The sequence below is a fragment of the Neodiprion pinetum genome, chromosome 4, assembly GCF_021155775.2.
Source record: "Neodiprion pinetum isolate iyNeoPine1 chromosome 4, iyNeoPine1.2, whole genome shotgun sequence".
In the NCBI taxonomy this organism is placed as follows: domain Eukaryota; kingdom Metazoa; phylum Arthropoda; class Insecta; order Hymenoptera; family Diprionidae; genus Neodiprion; species Neodiprion pinetum.
This window is the reverse complement of record NC_060235.2, coordinates 5,114,710-5,140,604: the sequence shown is the minus strand read 5'-3', so window position 1 is coordinate 5,140,604 and position 25,895 is coordinate 5,114,710. Positions and strand designations below refer to the sequence as shown.

General features: G+C 38.4%; 1 protein-coding gene across 3 annotated transcripts in view; it reads left to right on the top strand.

Moving 5' to 3' along the window:
- Window positions 1-21,975, top strand: part of Pgant9 (polypeptide N-acetylgalactosaminyltransferase 9) — a 193,614-nt gene extending 171,639 nt beyond the window's left edge. For 2 of the 3 annotated variants that reach the window (XM_046620481.2, XM_046620482.2), the window contains 7 exons: window positions 6,485-6,798; window positions 7,498-7,696; window positions 8,135-8,304; window positions 8,975-9,103; window positions 11,810-11,920; window positions 19,198-19,326; window positions 19,457-21,975. In XM_046620481.2, the coding sequence (XP_046476437.1) occupies window positions 6,485-6,798; window positions 7,498-7,696; window positions 8,135-8,304; window positions 8,975-9,103; window positions 11,810-11,920; window positions 19,198-19,326; window positions 19,457-19,597 (1,193 nt within the window). In that variant the 3' untranslated portion in view covers window positions 19,598-21,975. Of the gene's footprint in view, window positions 1-6,484; window positions 6,799-7,497; window positions 7,697-8,134; window positions 8,305-8,974; window positions 9,104-11,809; window positions 11,921-14,065; window positions 14,171-19,197; window positions 19,327-19,456 lie in introns of all 3 variants that reach the window. The other variant, XM_046620484.2, reaches the window with a different exon arrangement.
- The last annotated feature ends 3,920 nt before the right edge of the window (window positions 21,976-25,895 follow it).

Here is a 25,895-nt window from a genome sequence, read left to right as displayed (position 1 = left end):
AACAATTCAACGACTTTCTAGGGATTGTTAACTGACTTCCAGCGTTTAAGGTAGACTCATCGGTTTTGGTCGCCTTGGTACCGTGTCTGGTCGGATCCATGGCGGGTAATAAAAATTACCGCAAATAACACAGCACAGTTTTTCGGCCCTGAGCGATGTGACATTTTATTTTCGGATAATTTGGCGGTTGAGAGCTGCACTGATATTCATTGCTACCATAGATTTTTGGTAGCAGAAACGATTGAAATCCTTGAATTTACATCAATAAACAAAGATTGCAAATTCGCAACTCCACCCTACCTATAACCGATTCATATTTAGAGAGTATAACTGGAAAAGAAGCGATATATGTGGCTGCAATAAATATGGATGTCAAGTTTTTTTTCAATTTGACGGGTTACAGATCCTGCCGCGACTCTTTTTTGGTTTGCTCACTTCTTTTTTTTTTTGATACATACTTTTATGATCGTCGGTAAACTCAGCTTCTTTTTACCCTATAATAACAAGTCACGTTCGATAAATATTTACAAATCGCCTAATCGCTGTACGTTCAGAGATTTTCAATCTAAATTTAAAGCCGGAAATCATCGAACTGCAAATGGTATACAGGGGGAAAATTAAATCGCTGATATTTACGTCTTATCGCCGTATATTTTCCACCTGATTCGTGATTTTTCCTATTCCGTCCATAATCGTCATTCTTTTCCGTGAAATTTACTGTCCCAATTGCACTGTTTATATTCGTACCGGTGAGAAAAAAAAAATTCCGTTCTCGTATAGCTGCTAGAAAATCATGGTGAAATTGTTGTTTTTCCAATAACGTCTTCATAAAAATTGTTGAATTTACGACGAAATTTCTTACAAGTAACAATTCAGTATGGTTATCGTATTTGTAACATTAAATCTGTTTGTTTAGTTCATTAAATAAGGTTTTACCGTCAATTTATTATCGCTACAGTTGTAATACAATACGATACAGTATAGTAGGAGTGATTATTATAAAAATTAGACTTTCCGTTTACGCCTGAAAAACGAATTTTCACATTTTATACATATTTCGATCACATCAAAATATGTATACAGTCAAAAATTCTGTGTTAAACTAATCCAAACAAAAAAAAATAAATAAAAATTTCTCCCAGTCCGACCGGTTGAAAAAAAGTACGACTGATAATGGGCGTGAAATCTATTGCGTATAACGGTGAATTGCACGTTACGATATAATTGCTTGCACACGTCGAGCTCGACGTGCAGAGTGCACGGTGTGGGTTGGTTTTTTTTTTTTTTTCTCTCTTTTTTTTTTGCGCATGTTTGCGTGTTTCACCGAGAAGATGAACCGCAGTTCGGGTTTTCACGGGTAAACGAAAAACGACCAGATTCAGCCCCCTTTCCAACATTTGAATTACCATACATAGCACTCGTCCAACCCTCACCAAATAATACGTAAAATGCGGTTACAAGCGGCTGTTCCGCACGATATCGAGCGGAAACGTTCGGTGAATCGGGCTTGCATTGGGGACAAAAAAAAGAAATATACAATAATAATAATAATAACAACAACAACAACACCAGAAGGTAAAAAAGGAACGACTGTAAAAATCCCACTCGTGGTAGTAATTATAAACGACTATCTACATTTCGCTGTCCCTTTTTTTTTTCTTCCTTTGGCTCCTTCTGTTGTTTTATTTTCTCCCGATTTCCATTTTCCTTTTTTTTTTTTTATCTCTACACTTTTTGCAGTCGATCTCCAATCGGCGGAATCATTTCGAACGAATCAGTGCTGTTAACACAATTTATTACAACACTTGACGCGAACATTTGTCGGGATTGTTTTAATGCCCACAGTACGCGCGTGCGTACGCGTGTGCGTTTTTTTTCTTCTTAATTTTTGAGCGATGTAGTACAGGCTTTTTTGATCGGTATGTAAAGTTGAAAAAAAAGAAAAGAAAAGAAAAGAAAATGAAAAAACACATCGCAACTCTTAGGTACGTATGTAGAATACAAGTGAGAAAAGGCGAACGTGACGTTGAAGAGAAGAAAAAAACGAGATAAGGCAAATAGTAAAGAACTCGAAAAGCTCGCGTTAAGCGTTGAGCTTTGCGGGTTGTGTTTGAAAAATAATGAGTAAAGTAGATGGGGCCATATATTTCCTTAAAAGCTTGAGATAAGCCAAACGACTCTGCTGAAGTGAATCACGTATAAACATACTGACCTGCAAGCTTCCCATACTAACGAATAAAAACTCTGACCTATAATGTACGTGTATAACATATGCGTGCATACATGTATGCATAAGCAACGGCACAACGCGTGCCGAAGCTGATTATTTCATCACCCTCTCAAGCGGATAATTTTCCATCGGTTGAGCATGTGCGCTACACGTGTGTATATATTTATATATATTTCGTACTCGAGCTCGGGCGTTTATCAAAATTGGTAGATACGTATATACGTAGTATAATGCACACGTGAGTAAAGTTGCGAAACTGAGAGAAATCAACGCCGCGAAAATAAATTTTTATGTTTATATACACTGAGAGAAATTTTTAGTTCCGGTTAGCGCTCGGTCGTTAACTATTTTCATTTTTTACCCGCAATCGAAAAATACAGTTCTAGGTAGAGAATGAAAATTAGTTTTCTTGCTGTTACCGGAAAGTCTGGTATCCGTTACTATTCTTTCTCATTACGATCACTGTTGCTATATTTTCTTGTAATTGTTGCGAAAATTTAATGCTCGTGCAAGAATAAATTGACGTTAAAGCCTTGTTTAACTAAAAAAGTAGAGTAAACCGAACAAATTGATTTTCCGTTGCAATTACCAAAAAAGGATCGACGATAGCGCAAAATGGTTACGCGTAAATCGTTTTCGGTAATTCGAACAATATTCAAACAGTTTTTTTAACGATACCTGTTTTAATCAATTTTTCTAGTTACTGTAACAAATGAAATTTTTCTCAGTGTAGAGAAAGGAAAGTGTGTATTAAGGTTTTATAAGTATACATGTATAGCCTAAAGTATGAAGAGGATTTTCTTTAATCCACGTTCCTTTCAACCACAAATCTCCCAATTGCTACAATTCTCTTTTCGCAATGTGTTACAGAACCGATTATTCTCCGATTAGATTATCATTTATTCATCGACGCGAGAAATTTGACGTTTGTTTACTTTTTTCTAAGTTTTCACTCTCGAAGATATTTTTTTTTTTTTAACAAATACTCAAAACATTTATCGTTCGTATCGTATGAAAAATTTATGGTGTTTAGTTAAGAGAAAAAAAAAAAAAAAAATTGAGCAACATTTTCTTGGTAACGAATTTTACAACGGTATTTAAAATGCGGTCAGTGTACTTTTCGCGTATAATCGCAGCTCAGGTAGCTTCGAAAATCCTGATACCGAGGTGTGTACAAAAATTTTTTCTAAACTTAATTTCTTCGGAGGCGGTGCGGCGGGAAACAAGTTTAAACCCTCGGAGGATTGCGGGATGTGGTGTAAAACGGAGGTGAGGCAGCTCGATCCTTCCTATTTTCTTGATGTGTTGCACGCCGAGGAAATTAGCCGTAATGAACATGCAAACGTTTAATCCCCGTGCAACCACTCGCGCAATCCTCCATCCCAGACTTTGCGAAACGGATGCGATTTATCTGCGGCTTGGTCGCCGTATTTATTATGGATTTCTCAGAATGACTGCCGCCGAGTCTGCGGTCTAACAAGGAAAAAGATTTCCCTACTGAACGGACCCGCGCCGTCGTTTCTTATCAAGTTACCACCACTTCGATTGTCCATGTCGACAACAAAGAGTGTCGCGAAGCCGGTTAAAACAAAGACCGTGACATCCATTTTCAGCCACGGGAAAGTCAGGTTTAAACTATATTTTTCTTCTCTTTTTTGATAACTTTAAACATTTTTTATTCAGCGTAAAACTTCTACGAGGATAAGACAATCCAGTGTACCCGAAAAGTACGATTAGGGTAATCATTGATTCTGATTTCACTGCACAGCATGAAATTTATATCAAAGAATGCAAGAATTAGCTCAATTTTAAAATCAATTCGGGTTCTATACCTACTGATACAGTGAATACCCTCAGTTTGTGCACTTTGAAAATCGAATATCTAAAAACCGTGACTCAAACCGCGCAAAAACCTTTGAACGAAAAAGATTTCATCTTGTCAAAGCAAGTTGGAAGAGCTGTTTTTCCCTTCGCAGTATATTTTATGTGTCATTGGTTTCGTTTCTTTCTATTTTTCGAACATTCCGCCGAATTGTCTTCATCGCGCTCCGTTCTCGCGATCTTCGACGAACCGTGCCATGATTGTTCAATCCGAGATCTGCATAGACAAGGCCGCGACCCTCATCGACTCTTCGGCTCATAGAAGTCGACCGAACCCTGCGAAGAAGTAATCCCGCTTTACCGGCAGCGTTATTCGAATTTACGAGCTTCCAGCGTAATAATCGTACCGAATCAGGGACACCACGTGGCAATTAGCAGCGAGTCTGAGCGCCGATCCATTCTCTCGAAGGAAAATTTTCTGCCCGTGACCGTCAGAGCCTTCGCTAAGCCCGCGGCTCAGCCTCGGGCTTAACCGACTGTGACCAGTTGAAAGGGACTCTAATTCACCGATTTAAATTACCTTACCCCTTTTCCGATACTTGACTCTCCCAAGTTTCAGTATATTTAAGAGTATGTTGCAGTCAGTCCTTACCGACAGAGTAAAATGTCACTTTTTTTAAATTTTTTTATTTTTTATTTCATTATCACCAAAGCCTGCGTATCCGCTGATAGAAAAATATCGCAGTATTCGATGCCGAACAAGATTATCGAAGATACTTTATTGTTCTACGCGTAACGAAGGCCAGAAAATGTATTCCTATAATTGAATCACCAATTGATTGTAGAAATATATTTCCTCGAATTATTCTCGCGTGATGCAAAAAAAATTTCGAATATCATTCTCAGGCAGAATTGCGTTGATTGCGACATTTTTACACGAGTACTGCGTAGGCTTTGATGTTGGTAAAGAAGAGTGAATACTTGCTCTGTTGGTAAAGACGGATTGTAGTATCCTCTTAAGGATCACTCTCCACGCTCCGTCAATTAATAAGAATAAAACTGCATTGCGAAGTGAAACTCGATGTTAACAATAACCGTGTAAGGCAATCACGTAACAATTTGAAGATTTGAAAGAAAAAAGAAAAACTTCAACAAAACTGCAGTAACACACGATTGTTTATTTTATTTTTTTTTTTCTTTTAATTTTGTTTTTTCGTCATTCACAATGCAACCAAAGTAAATTTACATGTCAAGGAATTTGAAAAAAAAAGCAATAATTGTAGTTCTAATTTGTGGAAAAAAAAGACACTTCTCATTAAATCGATCGTCAAATACGGAATACTGCAATGAAAAGGAGCGGAAAAAAATCGACAAGGCGAAATTCTTGCTCATATTCGTGCCGCCGTTCGCCGGCGGTGCCTCGCTATTTTTGCAGCCAGCGGTTGAAAAACCGATACTTACATTTTCATGGAATTAAAGGACGAAACTTGAGACGTGCACTCGAGAGTCAGCAGGGATAGGAAAAGCGGAGCAGCTGCTATTGTTCGGTTTAAACGAAACTCCGCTGCACTGCAGAATGCCGCGAAGCAGACTCTGAGCAAATATTGAAATTAAGTGTATCCGGTCGTATAATTTCTACTTGGTTGGTACCTTCCGTACAATTAAATACGCGAAAATATGACAAGGTTGGAGTTGGTAACGTTTTCATTCGATTGCACGGTTCTCTGCGTTTCAGAGAATTGTATAATCATGAAATTACAGCATGGTGATAATTTTCAATTCTTCCAAACTCGTAAGGTGGGATCAACTTGAATGGTTGTGCAAAATGACAAGCGGGTTAGAGCTTCATAAACATTGAGGAATAATATTTTGGTGAAATGTTTCATTCAAATGACTCAAAAACTGCCGAAACGATTCAGCCGAAAACTTAATAAGTTCTTATAAAAATCGGTCGATTCGTTCTTCAGATACCGTTGTACAAAAACTTGATCAGAACACCAAGACACCTGTCTGAAAATAATCTAAAGTGATTCTCTACAGTCTAGATCACTCGAAAATGTCGAAGCTTAGTAAAACATTTCATTTCCGAAGTTATTATCTATCATACAACGACCTCCGTTGTTACATGTTTACCTTAAACAAAAAGAAGGAGGAAGTTTAAAACAATGGGTGGACGATTACGATGAGTCAAAAAAATTGCCAACACCAACCAAATCGCAGTCACGCGAGAAATTTATTTTATTCAATGAACGAAAGTGAAATTTCCTTCAAACATCGGTGTCAATGATTAAATTAACGACCAACGTTTACAAGCTGCAGGCGCAGTAAGTGAAATTGTCATTTGGCCGCGATTTAATCGGTGCAACTGATTCTTCTCTACCGACAACAAGGACCTTGTTCAGTTCTCAACTCTATTCCGATCCCCGGTTTTAGCTCACCTGAAGCGGCAGCTCGAGGACTACATGATGAATTACCCGAAGGTGAGGATCATCAGGGCTCCTAAGAGGGAGGGACTGATCAGGGCGCGTCTCCTCGGCGCCGCGGCTGCGAAAGCTCCGGTCCTCACATACCTCGACAGTCATTGCGAGTGCACCGAAGGGTGGCTGGAGCCTCTCCTCGACCGAATCGCGAGGGACTCGACGACGGTCGTTTGTCCCGTCATCGACGTCATCGATGACTCGACGCTCGAGTACCACTGGCGAGATTCGGGGGGCGTCAACGTCGGTGGTTTTGACTGGAACCTCCAGGTACGTCATCTCCTTCTCCTTCCACTTCCACTTGTTCTTCTTCTTCTTCTTCTTCATCTCCTTCTTCATTTTCCTCTTCATCTTCCTTTTCATGTTCAGCTTCGTTCTCGTTATCTTCCTCATCTCCACCTTCATCTGCACGTTCATCTTTATCTTCATCTTCATAATCTTGTTCTTCTTCGCTTCTTTTTCTTCTTCATATTCCTCATCTTCCTCATCTTCTTCTTTACTTTCTCCTTCATCTTCATCTTCATCTCCACCTTCATCTTTGTATTCATCGTCATCTCCCGTTTCTTCATCATCTTCTTCGTCTTTGTCTTCGCCTTCTTCGACATCTGCTTCTTCGCTTATTTTTCTTCGTCACCTTCCTCATCTCCACCTTCATCTCCCTTTTCTTCGTCATCTTCTACTTCTTCTTCGCTTCTTTATCTTCTTCATATTCCTCATCTTTTTCTTTAATTTTCTTCACCTTCTTAATCTTATTCTTTATTTTCTTCGTCCTCTTCATCTTCATCTCCACCTTAATCTGCGTGTTCATCCTTCTATTCGCCTTCCTTTCCATCTCCTTCTTCTTCCTTTTCGTATTCATCATCTCGTACCGGTATATCCTACAGCAAAATCTGCTAAATCCGGACACCACTGCGAACATTTCAAACTTGAAAAGTAACGGTGCTGATCTGGCTGACGTTACTTTTACAGTTCAATTGGCACGCCGTGCCTGAACGAGAAAAGAAGAAACACCAGAACTCAGCAGAGCCGGTCTGGTCACCGACGATGGCAGGGGGGCTCTTTTCGATCGACCGTGCCTTTTTTGAAAAACTCGGAACTTACGACAGCGGCTTCGATATATGGGGTGGTGAGAACCTCGAGCTGTCTTTCAAGACTTGGATGTGCGGAGGTGAGAATTTTATTCGTTGCCATTACAAACGCGGTAGCAAATATAACACTGCGCGGTAAAAATAAATTTCTACAGCTTGTGTCTGGAAACGGTGCACATATTTTATTTTCTTTTCTTTTTTTTTTCTACCTTTCTTTGAGAGTTTTTTTCTCTCTCGTACTTGAATACAGCCTGTTTGAAAAGAAATGAAAGATCTTGGAAATGAAAAGTGTTGAAATGAGAAGAAGGTTAAATTCCTTTTTTGCCTCATTCTGCAACCTGCGATCGTTGATAATCGTTCGCCACGCGGATTTTAAGGAATACGCAAAGGACGAGGGATGAAAGTGTAATACCTGAGACGAATATCCTGACTTGTGACAATTTTACCAAATACACCGCAGGTCGATACATTTCGCTTGGTAACTTCGTTTCAACCGCATTTTCCGTATCGGTTTTAAGGTACCCTTGAGATCGTGCCGTGTTCCCACGTCGGGCACATATTCAGAAAACGATCCCCTTACAAATGGAGAAGCGGAGTAAACGTTCTGAAACGCAACAGCATCCGCCTTAGCGAAGTCTGGCTCGACGAGTACGCAAAGTATTACTACCAGAGGATTGGACAGGACAAAGTAAGGACGATTTTAAAACCCATAAGTTTAAGTAACGCAGTAAAATTCGTTTCTTATTCATCCTCTGCATCCGACGTCCATGTACGTAAAGCTCCCGTTGCCTCGCGAAAAATAAAGTTTCCACAAAAATGAAACTTGGTAACAATAATAGAAACAGTTAAAAAATTGCTGCTGGATTTCTAGACCGAATCTTCGTTCTCGTTCTTTGTAAAGTATTTAACGAAAACCTTGGCGAACTGTTTCGTACGCCAAATTCCTCGAGATTAGAAGTTGAATATATAATGCGGTGAAGAAGTTTTATCTATATATATATCTACTAAAACTATAAACTTCGCGTTTACTACGTTTTACAATTTCAAATCGAAACCACTTGCTCGGGTCTAGAGAGAGGAAATTGTTTCTTTTTTTTTTTTTATTCTCCCTTTGTTTCAGGATTAATGTACGGGAGTCAAACAAACATTTGTATAACATTGTTAAAATTGCCGTAGCAAATGTGCGTCGAGATACTGAAATTGAACGATTGTTGTTTCGGATTGTAGGTTTTTGTTTATCCCTCCCCCTCTTTAATTCTGAGTCGATAAAACACGTGCCGGCGATACACTTTTCTTTCAGCCACGCGTTTGTCGAACCTTTGACAAAAATTTCATACGACCATTATTTTCATTCGCAGGGAAACTACGGGGACGTATCGGACCGCAAAGCGTTGCGGAAGAAATTGAACTGCAAACCGTTCAAGTGGTACCTCGACAATATATATCCGGAATTGTTCATTCCGGGTGAAGCTGTCGCTTCTGGCGAGGTGAGTGTTGCTCCAGATGATCAAGGATATTCGAACATTTCCCTTCAGGATCACCATTGCCGTCCGATCCAGAGAGGCCGCAGCTCTAAATCCACGTTTTTAATGCTACCGTCAGTTTGTTGGCGTTACATTCTCCTTATCCTTTTCCCGAGAGAAAAAAAGAAAAAAAAAAAAGTAAAAATAACAGAAAAACAGGAAGAAGGAAAACACCGAGGCTTTTATTCGAAACCTACAACGAACGCGGAATTCGGACGCTCTGTTTCGAAGGAGACGAGAGAACTCTTGCACTCGAAGCCGCGGAATGGGGTTGCGGCATCACCACGGCCCATTAGTGCCAGAGCGTTTCTATCTCGGGATCGAAACAATACCTCTGATTGCATCACAATGTCGGGTATCATACATAGGATGATTGTGCAGAGAGAGCGAAGGGGAATGCAAACCATCCACGTCGAGTAGCGCGCTCTGCATAACTTCCGGATCCATTGACGAGCATCAATTCCCGTCATTCCTCCGGCTTATGGATTAACCGATCATGCATCCTCTCTGCGTATCCTGTCCCGCCTATCCGAGTGATTCGATTTACGATGCGGTTGTAATGACGTTTGTCGAAAGGAAAGTGAAAAGTACCTGAAACAAAAATAAAAAAAAAAAAAAAAAAAAAAAAAACGAAGAAAAAACAAAAAATAGTTGTATATACGAAGTCAAAGCGTATAAGGATAGTCGGAATTCTATATTTTTGTTATATTTACATTCGAAAATGATACGAGATAGATTTTCCTGTTTTTTGAAGATTCAACATTTCACAGCGTTCATAATTTTTGAACCTCGATCTCCACTCTCGTCTTTTCATTTTTATTTTATTTTCGTCATTTTCTTCTTGTTTTTTTTTTTTTGTTTTTTTTCTCTCTTTCTCGGAACAATCAAAATCCGCCACCGCCCGCACTTAAACAACCCTTCTCAAATACCGTTCCTGTCACAGATAAAAGCTGTGATTTTAAAATCTGGGGTAAAGTTTCGACTCGGAACAAACAATGAACGTTGGATGAACGGGGGATGAGCCGTCGTGTGGGATTCGGCGTTTGCCGGGTTTTATAACGTTATACATATATAGCTGTATATGTACACAAGGCATTGCCACGTGGGGGTGTATGCGAAATAACAATTTCGCAATTCCCGCAACTCGCCTAGCGGCAACAGCAGCAGGAGACGAAAGCTCTAACCGCGGCGGTATGACGTCGCGTCTTTTATTTCCCGTTATACCTACTTTGTCACTTTTTTTTTCTCTCTCTCTCTCTCTATTTTTTTTTCCTTTCTCTTTTTCACATTCCACCCGTTTCCATCCCTCATTTCCTTTTGTACACTTTTCCGTACCTCAAGTTCCACCCCGTTCCTTTTGCCTTTTATATTTCCAGCATTTCCTCTTGCTATCCTTTTCTTCTTTTTGTCTTTGTTACCGTTTTTTTTGCTTTTTCCTCTTCTTTTTCGTCGTCTCGAATATTTTTGCAACCTGGAGAAACGGGCATAAAATACAAGAGTATCCGTACAAAACTTACTCGTATATACGATATATTACAAAAATCGGTGACGGGGGAGGGGGTGGAGAATTCTCGAGGGAATTTATAGCCGCGGGATACGTACGTACCTCTTGTAGTCCTGTACGGACGCACTCGGCCAGCTAGTTTCGGGAAGTCTGCGCCGCACTTCTGGTCCAGAACCGGTTGCGGAAACTGTAACACCGGCAGATGTGCAGGTGGAAAGCTCCAAGTGCCGTGAATAATTCCAGGACGAATTGCACCGGAAGTAATTTCTATCTCTGCCTCGGCTATACGTGCAACAATTTTCCTTCCCTCCCACCCCCCCCCCCCCCCCCCCCCCCCCGACACACACGCAAACGCGCACACAAACACACGAATACACCCGCGCAAGGTTCATTTCGAACAAATTCTCACCCTCGTGCCGCATAAATGTTTTTACTTCACGGTTTCCGGAGAAACGCGAAAAAAAGGAGGAAAATTATTCTGCGGAATGTTGTTTTTTTTTTTTCATAAGATACTTCTCTCTTTTTCCTTTTCTACACCCTTCGCTCCTCTTTTTCCGTCCGACCCTTCCAATTCATGCAAACGTTTAACGAAACATCAATTTTCTGTACGCCGAATCGTTATTTTTGTATTCTCATCAAAGCCTCGGTGATTGTTTCGTTTTTTTTTTTTTTTTTTTCTCATTTTTTCCTCTCCAAAGGTTAATCAGTTCGTAAATTTTTGCGTTAAACAGATCGCAAGAATTTTAACCCATTCGATATAAAATTCGTAACAACTCACAGTCATTTGCCACGTAATTTTAAACAGTTTGATAATATTTCAGTGACATACCTATAAGCTGAATTTACTCCAGAATTCAAGCTCGTTGAAAATCTTTCGTTCTTGTACTTGATTCTTTGAATCTCAGTCTTTTCAGAACAGATGACGACGGAAGGCGAGAGCTGAATCAAAGATCGGAATTACAAGCTTGTATTACTTTTTTCCTCGATGCAATTTTAATGAATAATTTCTTTCAGGGATTGTATTTTACCTGATTATATACGTGTATACTAGTTTTTCTCAAAGCAGCAGATGCCACATCGATTCTACATACACGCATATATATATATATACTTGTTAAAATTAACAAAATTTTACGAAATAAAATCTACAACAACTAACAACCTAGGTTCGAAATCTCGGAGAGGGTGCTTCGACCTGCTTAGATTCACCGGCCCGAAAAGGGGACCTTCACAAACCGGCTGGACTCTACCCTTGTCATCGGCAGGGCGGAAATCAGGTAGAATTCCCGTTGAAACACGTAGAAAATCGCCTGAAGGTTGCAAATTCGTACTCGTTCAGCATGGAAATTTTTTTTTTTTTGCTTGGCCAATTTTTTCCTCACGCGCTACTCGTATTTCGTTCACTTCGTTACTTTGATTAATCGAATAACAAAAAAAATTTATCCCCTTAATTCGAATTCATTTCCCTCGTGAGCAGAGAAAAATTTCACACCCTTTGTAACGCGGTAATTCTTGTCGAAGTTACAAAAGTTATAACAATAATTTTTCCCTCTCACAACAGTCGTAAAAATCTTTCAACTACAGCTTAATTTTTTTTTTTTTAATACTTTTCTGCTCCAATATTTTTTTTTTTTTTTTTTGATTTTTAACCATCGTCCGTTCGGTAGTTTTCTTACGTTTTTTCCGGAAAGTCTCGTTTCAAATTTACCCCGTGGCGATTTATATCCGAATAATCGAACGTTATCGTCGACGATATTTTACCGGCAATAACAAACGGGGATTGAGATTTATATCTATCTTCGTAGTTAATGTAATTGGATGCACGAGCTATTCGGCTACCGTTGTTATATATAACACGGTATGCAACCCTCACTCCCCTGAGGATAATCTCCTCTAGCTATTGATTCCTACCGTAGTAAAACTCGTTTAATACTGAGCGGGGTGAGCCGGAAGCGATGGTTATTGTTCCATCAGCCTGCGGGATAACAAAACACGAATTTCCATTCCGTTTCTTTTATTTACCATGCCGTAGAAGTTATATCACAGCCGCACGAAATCCGGTTTAATTTCCTCGTTACCACCGATGCACGGACTGCAGATTTCGATAAAGCTCACGTTCCTCGTACTCCTCCATATTGTTTCGATTCAACGTGTTACCCTTTGTTTGCCTATCTCCGTCACGAGACTAAATTCGATTTGTTTTCTCCCGGTGGAAATAGAGAGTGAACGGCGAGATGGGGAAAATTTTTTTCTCTCTTTTATTTTTTTTTTTTTTCTCTTTTTACCTCAAACTACGCCGGCCGTTCGTTCAACGAATATATAATATTATCTTCGATGAAAAACAAATTCTGTAGTAAGTACAGGTATAGCATATGTATATCCTCTTTTTAAATTTTCCTCTCAAACTCGTCGGTAAATTTTTTCTAAACACGGCATATTTTTCCACCCAACCCAAATCCCTTACGATTACGTCGAGTGTTTTTTTTTTAATCTCTTTCTTTCATTTATTATTACAAATAAGTTTCTTGCAACCAATTCTTAACACCGAAGCTTGCAAGCTTACACATTGCTGCCCATCGGACATCATTTTCGTCGTGTATTATGTATGTATGCGTACTTTTGTTTGTGTTAGTTATTTTTTTTATTTTCGTTGGTAAATTTTACATGTTGTTGCGTTGCGGTTTTTTATTTTTTATTTTTTTTTTATTTTGGCTGCTTTCTAACGTATGTTACATAATTTGTTGTATTTTTAAACTCTGTATATACAGGATCGTTAAATTTGAGATAAAAGCCTCTTTTCTTAAAAGCGGTGAAATTAATAATTTTAGTAATGAAAACAACAACAACAATAATAATAATAATAATAATAACAGTAATAATAAAACTCGAGAAAAGCAAAATCTATCAATATTTCGACAAGAGACGTATTCTCATGCTGAATAATCTATTAGCGTGTCATATTGAATTTATTCCGAAGGTACGCCGAACAGAGATTAAAATATAATCTCGCGTAATCGGTACAACGATTTGAACATATTTCTAGGTATGCTTGGAAACGAAAGCAGAAGCTGCGACAGAGTTTTGAATGGATGTGAAGAATTCAAGTCTGTATGAGTTTGCGCGCGCTTTAATTTGTTATTAATAAAATAAGTTCATTGTTTTTGATTTTTATTGCTTGTTTTTTTTTGTGACAGGTTTATTTTATTTTTTTTTTTGATTATCTTGAATCTAAAGGTCGGCTGCCGCTGTACAAGCGCGATACGAGGCGAAGGAGAAATCTTTGGATCCGGAAATTTTTATTTTTTTTTCTTCTCTTTATTAAACCTCCCCTGTTAATGCGAATACGACCCAGCGAAAGACGAATTCGTCAAGCATAGAAAGGGAAAGATTTTCATTCGATACTCTTCTTCGTTTGAATTCAGATAAGACAGCGCTCTAACGCGGTGTGTATAGACTCGCCAGGGAAACCCGAGGACCTGCACCAGCCTGTCGGCCTCTGGCCGTGTCACGGACAGGGTGGCAATCAGGTAAAATCCAGGATAAAGCCGATTTCGAAGAAGAAATATTGAAAAAAAAAAAAAACCACAATATCGTGCCACTGAGAAAAATTTCGTGAAAATTAATATCATCGTTTCGATAACGATTGAGACGTTCTTGAAATTACTAAAAAATGTGGTCCTGGTAACTGTTTACAATGAAATTTCAATCTCTTCAAATCGCGGTAGTAAATCTTTTTTTTTCAGTTTGCAACTTAACTTTTTCAGTCATAGTCGGATGCTCAAGTGTCTCAAATCAAAGATTTCCATGTCCTAAGCTTTATCACGGTTTATTTACAGCTTCGAATGATCTTCGTTAGTTCGTACGACTATTTGAATATGGAAAAATGTTAATTTTCGGTCAGAATTGTCGAATTTTGATAGTTTATTTAGATTTTATTTCCGCCATCTTGGATGTAGAAATTATGAAATTTTGATCGTAGATTCGTGACCGTTTCATTTGGCGAAAAGTGAAAATGATCGACAATTTTTTATTTTTTTTTTTGAAGCGAACACAAGACGAAATTTTTCTCGGTAATGCGTATTTTGTTGAAACCGGACCCGCAACGGGCGAGCAAAGTAATTGGTGTCAGGTGCTAATCTTTGAATGTAAAACTAATTTATGTACTTACGTTCATATTTTACTTTTTCATCGTGCTCAAACACACTGGATACAATCATTATTTATAGAATAATATCGATCGGGGCGAATGGTTCTATTATAACAACCCATTAAACTTCTTCTAAAAGTCTACTGGTGCAGGTACTCATCGATTTCAAATATACCTACTTATAAACGTGCAAAATTGGTTACAGGTTTAAAAAAATATTTAACAACTGTAGGTTTTAGGTGTTTGATTATGTACGCGTGTGTATATGTATATATAGATATGTATGGTGTAATGGTTCCGGTGGTGTTATTTCCGTTTTTTTACGATTGTTTTAATTTCATTCTTATACACTGAGAAAAATTTCATTTGTTACAGTAACTAGAAAAATTCAGTAAAACAGGTGTCGTTTAAAAAACTGTTTGAATATTGTTGGAATTACGAAAAACGAGCTACGCGTAACCATTTTGCGCTATCGTCGATCCTTTTTTGGTTATTGAAACGCAAAATCAGCTTCTGAGGTTTACTCTACTTTTTTAATCAAACAAGGCTTTAACGTCAATTTATCGTTGCACGAGCATTAAATTTTCGCAACAGTTGCAAGAAAATCTAGCAACAGTGATCGTAGTGAGAAAGAATAGTAACGGATAATAGACTTTCCGGTAACAGCAAGAAAACTAATTTTCATTTTCTACCTAGAACTATATTTTTCGATTGTGGTAAAGAATGAAAATAGTTAAGGACTGAGCGGTAACCGGAACTAAAAATTTCTCTCAGTGTACTCATAATTATGGAAAACTGCGTGTAAATTTGTAATTTCTTGTAATAAGGAAAACGAAACGATAATTGAGTAAGGAAAATCAATTAGTACCGTTTGCGGTTGAAGAATTTCACCCCTGTGACTACAGAATTAATTTTCTTTCCCTTCCGTTGGGAAAATTTCTCTCCGAAAACGCCGCGTGTTCGTGTAATTAGAAAACCCAGCTGAGGGTTGACGGTAATTATTGATTAATTTAATTGCCCATCGAACACGTAGCTCCCACTTCTCATGCATATTACGCGCAACTATAATAACACGTGTCACGCTTGATTTACATTTTCAATCGAAATTCTATACCCGAGTATAAAATATATATTATATATGCATACGTATAAATAATTCAAACGTAGCTTCGCGATCTCTCCGCATTCATTCGCTTAAATTCCGGATCAAAATATCATTCTACTTGTACTATATCGCTGACTGAACTTCCCCTGACCTCCACCTTCCGACAGTGACCAATGAAATGCAATATTCACTGACATGAGTTAAATTTTTTACACTGATCCAACGCGCCGTCCTTTCTATCGATTTTACGACAAACGTGTAGCTTAATTCGCGTAGAAACGTGTCTATGCAGCGTCGAATTAAACTCGTCTAATTATATATATATAATTAGACGAGTTTAATATATATATATATAGATACATAGGTATACACGTTGCAGTTGGAAGAGTTTTTTTTTTTTTTTTGTTTGCTTTTCTACTATTTTTCATCAATTTTTGAAACGCGAAGTTATTCTTGTTCAATTGACGGAAATCTTTCGCCTCGGGAAATTGTCGTTTATACTTTGTCGAACGATTGAGCCGTATTTGTAAGTTCGACAAACGAAAATCAATGCTCGGTTTCATTCGGCTCAATCGAATATTAGGAAAATTATTGACAAAAAATATTTGTTCAAATCCTGATTATTTTCATCCCACGCACGTATTGAAAGTAACAACGATCCGCATGCGACTATATAAACACCGTGAATTTTGTAAAAACCCTAAAGCATGTTTGTTGCCATGTGTAGAAAGCCTGCATGCTGCTTTTTTGTAAATTTTTAATATTTTATACTACACTGTATATAATAACTACTTAATAGTTGTTTTTCGTCCTCATGAAAGGAGAAGGTGAGACAACCAAAGACGCGACTGCGGTGATTTCAAGGTTAATAATTACCTACGGTTCAATTATTTCACTACAATTGCTGATTTTTTTGATTTTTGTTTTTCAACGGTATCGAATTCAAATCCTGCTGCAAGTAAAAATAAATACACTTATTATGGAGAATATATCTTTGCCTTAAGATACTCAAATTTTGTCTGCTAATTGAACCACTTATTTAATTATCGATCTGAAAAATGGATATCATTTCAGAGTTGTCTTTTTTAGTTTTTTTTTTTTTCTCTCTTTTGTTATAATTCATGCGAGATTGCGCACAGAATATTTGACCAGGAAATTTCGTTGATGCAAATTCACGTGTAATTTGGGATAGCGATTTTTTCCGATTTTCCTAAAACCGTTTTAACGACGAAATAACGTCACGGTGCAAGCACTACACGTTGCGGTAATCGTAGAGTGAGTGCTGATCATTTCCCCGGGGTGGGACGTGGACGTGGACGTGGCTCGTTTGAAGTACACGTGCACACAATTGTCATCATACGTGAATGTATGTATACGGGTCGCAATTGTCAGGATCAACGCAATTTCGAGGACCACTGCACTCAATTATTGATGCCCGCTGCTCATTAACCGTTTGGCTTCGACGCCTGCGGTTTTACGGACGAGTGTCACACATGGACAATGGTCGCCGACCATAATCATTTCGTAAATTATACGACCGCGCGTGTTTAGAGTCACCGAATCGCCGTTGAGAACGATTTTTGTTTTTGACAAAAATTATCCTTCTTACGTCAGGGCGAATAATTACTACTTTAAACGTTGAAATCACCGTCGTCGTCGTTTTAGGAATGTGTATAACATATCGGCAGGATCGTTAATTATCTGTCGTTAACGGTGCCAGGGCCGAGATTTCGGTTTTTTTTTTTTTATCTTTTTTGCCTCTCTTTTTTTCTTGACAATTTTTATATCTCACAATCAGCGAGTTCTGAGACGAATAAATCTCGCGAGATTCTCACCTCCGGCTCTTAAGGTTTGAGAAAAACACTGTGATCAATGTTTTCAACTTTGAATAAATTGATTTTCGTATTTGAATTTTTATCCTATCCTGTTATAGCGGTGAATAAATAACCCAAGCGGTTTTCTGTATCGGATAGTTTTATATTTCCAACCATGGAATCCGTTTAACCGAAAACACGTTTTTCTCGCAATAAACTGTTTTTTTTTTTTCTCGTACGTTTCTCAACTTTTATTTAAACTCATTTTTCTGAAAATTTTCAGGAATAGGTTCATTGTGAGAGCCAGAATTGATTTCAAAAAGCTTACAATTTCTTTAGTTCATGAGCGATATATTTTTATTTCATTTACACTTCCGGCAAAATATCGATTATCTTATCTACATTTCTATATAGAACGATATTCCGCTTCGGATAAAAATGTCAAATTTGAGATGAAAGTTTAGAAACGTCGGAAGAATAAAAAAAATTTCGACAGTAAAAAATTCATGATATAATCTAGCCTAAAACGGATACTGATAAAGATCTCATTTTCATACATCAAAAACACCTTGGACCGTATTTTTTATTTTTTTTTTTTTTTTCGCCATAACGGTACGATTAAAGTTTGAGTGTGAAAATCAATCTATTTAAGTCTGACAAATTGATCCATATATTTTTTGTAAATCCAAGAAACAAATGCTAGAAGTATAAAACGTGGAGGATTACAAGATATCAAAATTGTAGAACATTCGAAATTTCCGTCCCGGATCGTTTGCAAGGGGCGGGGTTGAAGTTCCGAATTTGAAAAGTTCCGAAAGCGGCCAATTCCGAATTTTTTGGTGGCAAAGCTTAAAAGTAAAGAAGTCGAACTTTGACGAAACATCAAAGTTTCGAGTGGTCCAAAGCCCAACGCTCAAAGTTCCGAAAAGACAAAGTGCCGTGAGGACGCAACTCCAAAAAGTCCAAGTTCCGAAAGTGCGAAAATGTGAAAATTAAAAGACTTGAAACACTGAAATTTCGAATGATTTTCAGTTCTGTGAATTTTTGATTTAGTAAAATTTCACCACTTTAATCTTTCTGTGTTTTGATGTTTCGATATTTTCACGTTCGGCATCCTGGTAATTTACATTTTCGCTACTTATGATTTTTTACACCCACTCGTTGATTAAACTACGCCTTGTGAGTATATTTAAATTTTTGGAACTTCACTCCACGGTAACTTGAACTATCGTAATCTTGGATTTCGGAACTTCGAGCCGTCGGGTTTCCGACAATTCGAAACATTGTTGTATCGTCAAAGACTGATTTCCTTACTTCAATTTTCGCCAGCAAATAATTCATAAACAGGCTCTTTCCGAACCTTTGAAATTCGGAACGTCAACCCCGCCTCGTTTACAGCTAAATTAATGGATCCATGAGCCGTACGTACAACGATAGAAATCTGAAGTCGTTCTAACGCGAAAAAAAAAAAAACTTTCTAATCCTTAGTACTGGATGCTGAGCAAAACCGGCGAAATTCGGAGGGACGAATCATGCCTCGATTACAGCGGGACGGACGTGATTCTCTACCCGTGTCACGGCAGCAAGGGAAATCAGCAGTGGATATACGACGCTCAGGTACGATAAAGACGGAACATTGTCCCTCCTCTCCAAGACGAAAGGTTCAAAGAGAAACGGGATATCCGCGATAGCGTTACATTGCAACGTTTCTAAATTAAAAAAAAAAAAAAAAAAAAACAAATTCCAGACGAAGCAGATCAGGCACGGAAGCAGCGACAAATGCCTAGCGATCACCGAAAGCAAGCAGCGGCTTCTTATGGAGGAATGCTCGATGTCGGCACCGAGGCAGAGATGGTCCTTCGAAAATTACGACCCTTCGAAGCTGTGATACCGGCCCGTTTCCGAATACCAGCTGAGCCGCCTTCAGCCGCAGCTTCGGCATCGTTCCGAGGGCTTTTGGATCGGTGGGCAGCGATATTCCGTTGCGAGGACGCGATTCGGATGATAGGCGACGACCGAGCTACCCTTCACTGCCTGCCTCTTCCACAAGGACGATTCGTTCGTTCGCAATGGTGAAAAACCCCGGTGAAACGATGATTTTACCACGTCGAAGAATGAGGACGGAGTCGAGGATTGATCAACCGCTATGACGGATCCGATTTTCCGATCATACTCGCGCTTCATCTTTCGCTCTCTCCCTCTCTTTTTCTTTCTCTCTCCCTTTCTATCTCTCGAACGTATCTGCATGTGTGTATGTAAATATAGGATGTAATACGGTATAAAATATTACCCGGCGAGATCAAAGCTCGAATGAAGATCAGTGTACGGGTAAAGCTGTTTGAAGATTTTTCAATCTTTCAAAGCGGATATGGTATACATACATGTATAGTTTTACCGTATCGTTATACCATCGAAAGTCTGGATCTCGTCCTTTTTTAACGAGACACATTATATGTAATGTACCAATGCGTCCTTGCTCTGTCGATATTTCGATTCGAAGCCGATCTGAGAGGAGAGAAGAAACTTTTTTTTTTTCCTTTTTTTTTTGCGTATAAATTGTTGATTTACGTTACGATAACACGAATTATACATACAAGAATGGAGAAATATCAGGCCTTGATACGCGAAGCGAAAGAAAAACGAGGAGTGAGAAAATTAATTGCACGGCAACGATTCCTCGGGGGAAATTGAGACGATTTCTTTTCCTTCTTTTTATATTATTTTTTTATTTGTTTTATTATCTTCCGAAAGCAATAATTATAATGATAATCAAAACGGTACGCAATTAGGAAAAAAAAATAATTTTCCGGCAACGAACATGAAACGAAGCTCTTACGCAGAGTCGAAAACTAAGCTTATTGATACGATTTGTGATCAACTATTTCCATCGTCAGCTATTCGTTAAGTGTAATATCGAAATTGGCTGAAAAACGATTTTCACCAGCGCACCGCGTACCTGCGTAATAAATGCAATATATTCGTTATCGATCCTTTCGCAGCTTCGAACGGTATAATTTTCAAGCTAATTCACAATACGTGTATAAAGTATAAAATCGAATTCCCGCGTGTTGAAACACCCTGTCTGCGTCTTCCAATATTACTGCATTCCGCGAGCTCAACTATTGCTATATTTACATGTATACAGACATATATATATATTCAGTATATACACGCAGACTGTTGTGAGGCCATGCCGCCACGCGTTAATTAAATCGTCCGTATATAATATCGATCGTTTTTATTATGCACATATATGCATATCAGCGAATCTCTAAGGTATCAAAACGCGTGTCCCGTCTGTGCTTACGAGCTCATTCCTTCGTCTGTGTAGTTTTTGCTGGGGATCCTTGTTTGAAAGAACGGTTAAACATACGAAACGAAAAACAGCCTCTGATAAAGAAAGACGAAAAATTCTTTGTACCGTAACCGACGCGCATATGAATTTAAATACATATCTGTAATGAATGCCAGAATGAGCAAATCGTATTGTCATATTCTCAAAAAGAAATTTGCCTCTCATTGATAACGGAGAGCTATATAAGGCGAAGCGATGAAATGAGATAAAAGATAAAAATTTATACAAATAAAAAATACAATTACTCTGTTGAAAATGCGGTTTACGTATCTAGGTTTCATATCATGACGAAGTGATCGTCACCACTCGCTGCTGTTATATCGTTGTCCAAATCTTTACCAATCATTCTGTATAATAAGGCTAAGTATCTCGATCGTAGAGACAAATATGGCTGTAACGTGTCGTTGTGCAAAAAGTTCAATGTACCATATCAGAATGTATATTCGTATATGTAGGCTTCGAAATTATCTCGTATCGCACTGTATTCAATTTCAGTTCTTCTTCTTCTTCTCCTTCTTCTCCTTCTTCTCCGTTAATCTCCGTTCAAGTTTTCGTTATTATGGCATTTTTCATTTTTTTGTTTTTTCGAGTTGAGAAACTTTTGCATTCCAGGGAGAGAAGACAAGAAATTATGAATATTGTAATATTGCATTTATACATAACTGGAAATATAAGAAATTGATGACGACATGAAACAAAAGAATATAAACTGGTGTGTAAAAGAAGATTCCATTGGACAGTTCAATTCAGATTATAATGAAAATGTGAAAAGTGAAATTTTGCGTAATTTATCCACGCTCGAGTGGATTCATCTTTTTCTTGGCGTAAATCAGAAAAACTGTCGCAAAAAAAAAAAAAACCACAAGAAAAAAGTGATAAAATATACATTCCAGGTTTATAAGTTTTTTGTACATTGTAATTGTAAGATATATATATATACGCATATGCCTAATTAATTCTACCATTTAAATCATAGACAAATTACGATAAAATTCTAATAATATTGTTATATTATATATAGGCAGATGCAAGGGTAATAGAGATTATACGATTATAATTCGATGAGTGGAACCCGAAGCGATTAACGAGTAACGATCGATTGCTTTGTATCTGCTGACGTTGAAACGGTTCCGGTTCAACGGGATAAAAAGAGAGCATAAAATAAGAGAAGATGATCTGGAAATTTGATCAATATCGATGTACAGCGTCTCTTGTCTGCAGTTTAGCATTTGTAATTGAGAGAGAGAAAAAAATCTCTATATAAAAACAACAGTTGAATAAATAATATTTTTAAAATAGTGCCACTGCAAATTTCTAGCTATAATTCACGGTACCGACGAGATACGACATATAGGTATAATAGAGAGTTATTCTCGTTTGGCGTGTAACGCGATAGGTGATTGAAATTGACGAAAAAAAATTGAGTATCTGGTGTATACGCGATGCATTGATCTCGCGGAACATCCGAATCGATTTATAAATGAATAAACGAATGCATTACTATGTAAAATATTGCATTATAACAATATGCAAAGGTAAATTATATAAATATACATATGCGGTGTATGATAATAGTGATAATGATTAATTACGTAAGCGCTTCATGGAAGTATTGTCGTACCAGTGCGAGCGGTGATTACTTAATGATACATACTACAGTAATAACGTGTATTCAAGTTGAACAGGAATTTTCATGATAATTAAACATCGTTATTAGACATACGTTTGTATGACTATATATATATATATATATATATATATATATATATATATGAGTGCTTCGTCGCGATGAAATGTATTATATCCATACAACCAGTGCATATAAATACATACATATGTGTCATCTGTTTTTAACGTAAAAATACTAACGAGAATAATAACCAATGAATTAGGAGTAGACCTAATACTTATATAATTAATAAAAATCGGCGTGCGTCGTTTAAATATTACATACATATAGACAATTACTATAGTTGGCGGACGGTGTAGAAAGTGCGCGAAGAAGAACGAACGAGTAAATTTATACTACAACATTTTCTACTCTTTAATGAAGATGTAACATATCGTAATAATAATAGTAATAATATTATTACATAGGAATAATTATAATTATACTATTACGAAAATTATTGGCGTGACATATGCCGACGCGTGATACTTGTATCATCATCATCATCATCATCATCATCATCAGGTGTATATCGAGTGTGCTGTTAACACCGCGTAACGTACAAATAAGATCAGCATATGATTGAAAAAAAAATTGCAACCCTCTTCGCGTGAAAAGCCGACGTGGATCGCGCTATAATCATAACGTAATATCAACCGTGCCTTATTTCGTGTACATAAATTACATAAATATTATATAATATTTCAATGACGATAATATTATGCAAGCATTTGTGTTTAATAAATGGATGTTGTTTTATGTTACTATAACCCTATCTCGTTATCCCGTCGTTTACGCGACATAACCTCTTCACCGTATATATTCACTGAATTCCCAACCTCCGTTTCGAATCTTCAATGCCGCAGAATCATTCCGGTTTCGAGAAATTAGTAGCTAAAACCGATAAACGCAGCATAATCCATGGCCGCCGCCATGTTGCGTGAGTTTTCCTGTCGCCTCACGACTTTAGACTGCATTTTCTACCTACCGACGGTTGAATTCGGGAAGATCAATGGCTTGGCTAGTCGCACAGCCTTGGCAGAATTGAAACAAGCTCGTCGTCGCAATTTTCAAAAGTTTTACACGGCTCCGGGAAACCGCAATGAAAATTTCTCCTTCTCCGACACCATTGACGTTTCACCTTATCATCTGCCGGGAAACGATGATGTGTATATTAAAATACTTCCAATGACTCTGGTAACAGTAGCGCGCGTTTTTACCATCGATTTTCAGGATTAATTATACAACTGCAGATTGCGCATCAGCCGGAATTCGTTCGAATATTCATCGTTATTCACCGGATTTCTTATGAATATAGTGAACCGTATTCGATTCTTTTTGAATTCAATGTCTTATCGAGGTAACATATTTGAGCTCCCTCGGCAAGGTAGGGATCGCCCTTACCGCACCTCCATCCTCCGAGGGGTGTGTTCGGCGCAAGTGATCAATTCGCAACTCGGAGTAATAATGCTCTGGACGCAGCTCGTCGTCTTCTCGTCCGTGGTGACTACATTCAATATTCCGCCGTAAAATTCGCGAGCAAAAGTACAGCACGCACCGTTTAATCAAAGATTATATCTATTAAACTTGCAGCCTCTACCGATTCGTCAGAGCTTTGTGCTATGTACGAAAACGAGCGCTAAGCGGCTGCGCCGCTCGTTATTCTCACGCCGGCGCTCTCGGCGTTCAAATTACCCTTCAGGAAGGCGGCTCCACTCCCCGAAATCCCCGACACTATCAACTGATATGAATTTTTTACGTCGTAATGACCCGTTATCTGTCGTTGAAAACATCAGATTTGACAAATTGGGGAGGCGGAGCAAAATGGCAACCAAACGGAGGTCGTTAGCCGATCGTTTCGGGAAAATTGATTGGACATCATCAAGGCAAGGAAAATTCCTTTGTCACATCAAATTGACACCGGATGAAAAACTACATTTATTACTAAATACGGTTCGTGTATTATCTGATTTGTATACATATATATATTTATACATTATGGCGAATCGTGAATGATGACTCCTTTATTCCTACAGTCACTTGCTCGATCATTTTTACTTTTCCATGTTTTCCGCTCTAATTCCATTGATCGGCATTTATCGGTTCACTGGTTATTCTCTAACGACGCGAGGCAGATACGGTGTAAAAAATTACCAACAGCCTGCAACGTTTGCGGACAGGTGTTACACGCACCTTCGTATAATGTATAACATGTAGATGAAAATATGCAGCTACTTGTTGCAGGCAGCAAGTATTGATCTCTCTAGAAAGAGGCAGACAGCGAGCTTGAGGGAGATAAAAAGTTTGCGTGGAAATATGAATGACTGCGGTGGATCGGATTTCTGGCATTCGAGTTCAGACGTACCCAAATGTATCAAACAAGTATCGAATGCGAAATCTCTCAGGGGTGGGGGAGGAGCGTAAAACGGGTCGTAATCTATTACACGCGCCTGCGCGTGCCAGATGAAACAAAGTGAAACGTGATTTCAATCAATCCAGATGATAATCGGATTATTATACCGCTGAAAATACACGAGTCTTATAATCTGATAATGTTATTAGAAATCCGATGAGAATCTTTCAAGTCTTAATAAAACGAGAATAGCCAGGTATACCGATAAGAGCGCAATAACGTGATTGAAAATTTCGAGAGAAGAGTAAGATAAAGGATGAATATTGTCGTATATAATGGGAACACCTCGTCGTCGAGGGCTCATCTCGCCCAGGGAGAAACCGCACGGTCGTGACGTCAACGACGCTCCCTGGGTGACCCAGTTTAGGGCGCGTCAATGTCACCGGATTCTGGGTCACCCTTTGCACGTAGACCTGTAAGTGTGTGGCGGTCATCCCACCCTCTTCCGTTCCCCATTCAATAACGCCCCCAGCAAGTCAGAGCTCCTGGAACTTGGTTCCACCTTGCGTGTAGACGGCACACATACTTACGCCTGAACCTCGAGGACGTTGTATCTTACGCTACCGGCCAGGGTCTCAACCCCCGAACAAACTCGATTTCACAAGACCTTCGGCGAATTTACCACCGAGTCGCGGAACTGAGCCCGGCGGTTTCGTCGATAATTATTCATTATCGTCCGGCTGGAATTCCGCATAGCAGAAACCAATTTCCTAAGGTTTAAGCTTCAGCGATTGAGAATTTGTGCGGCT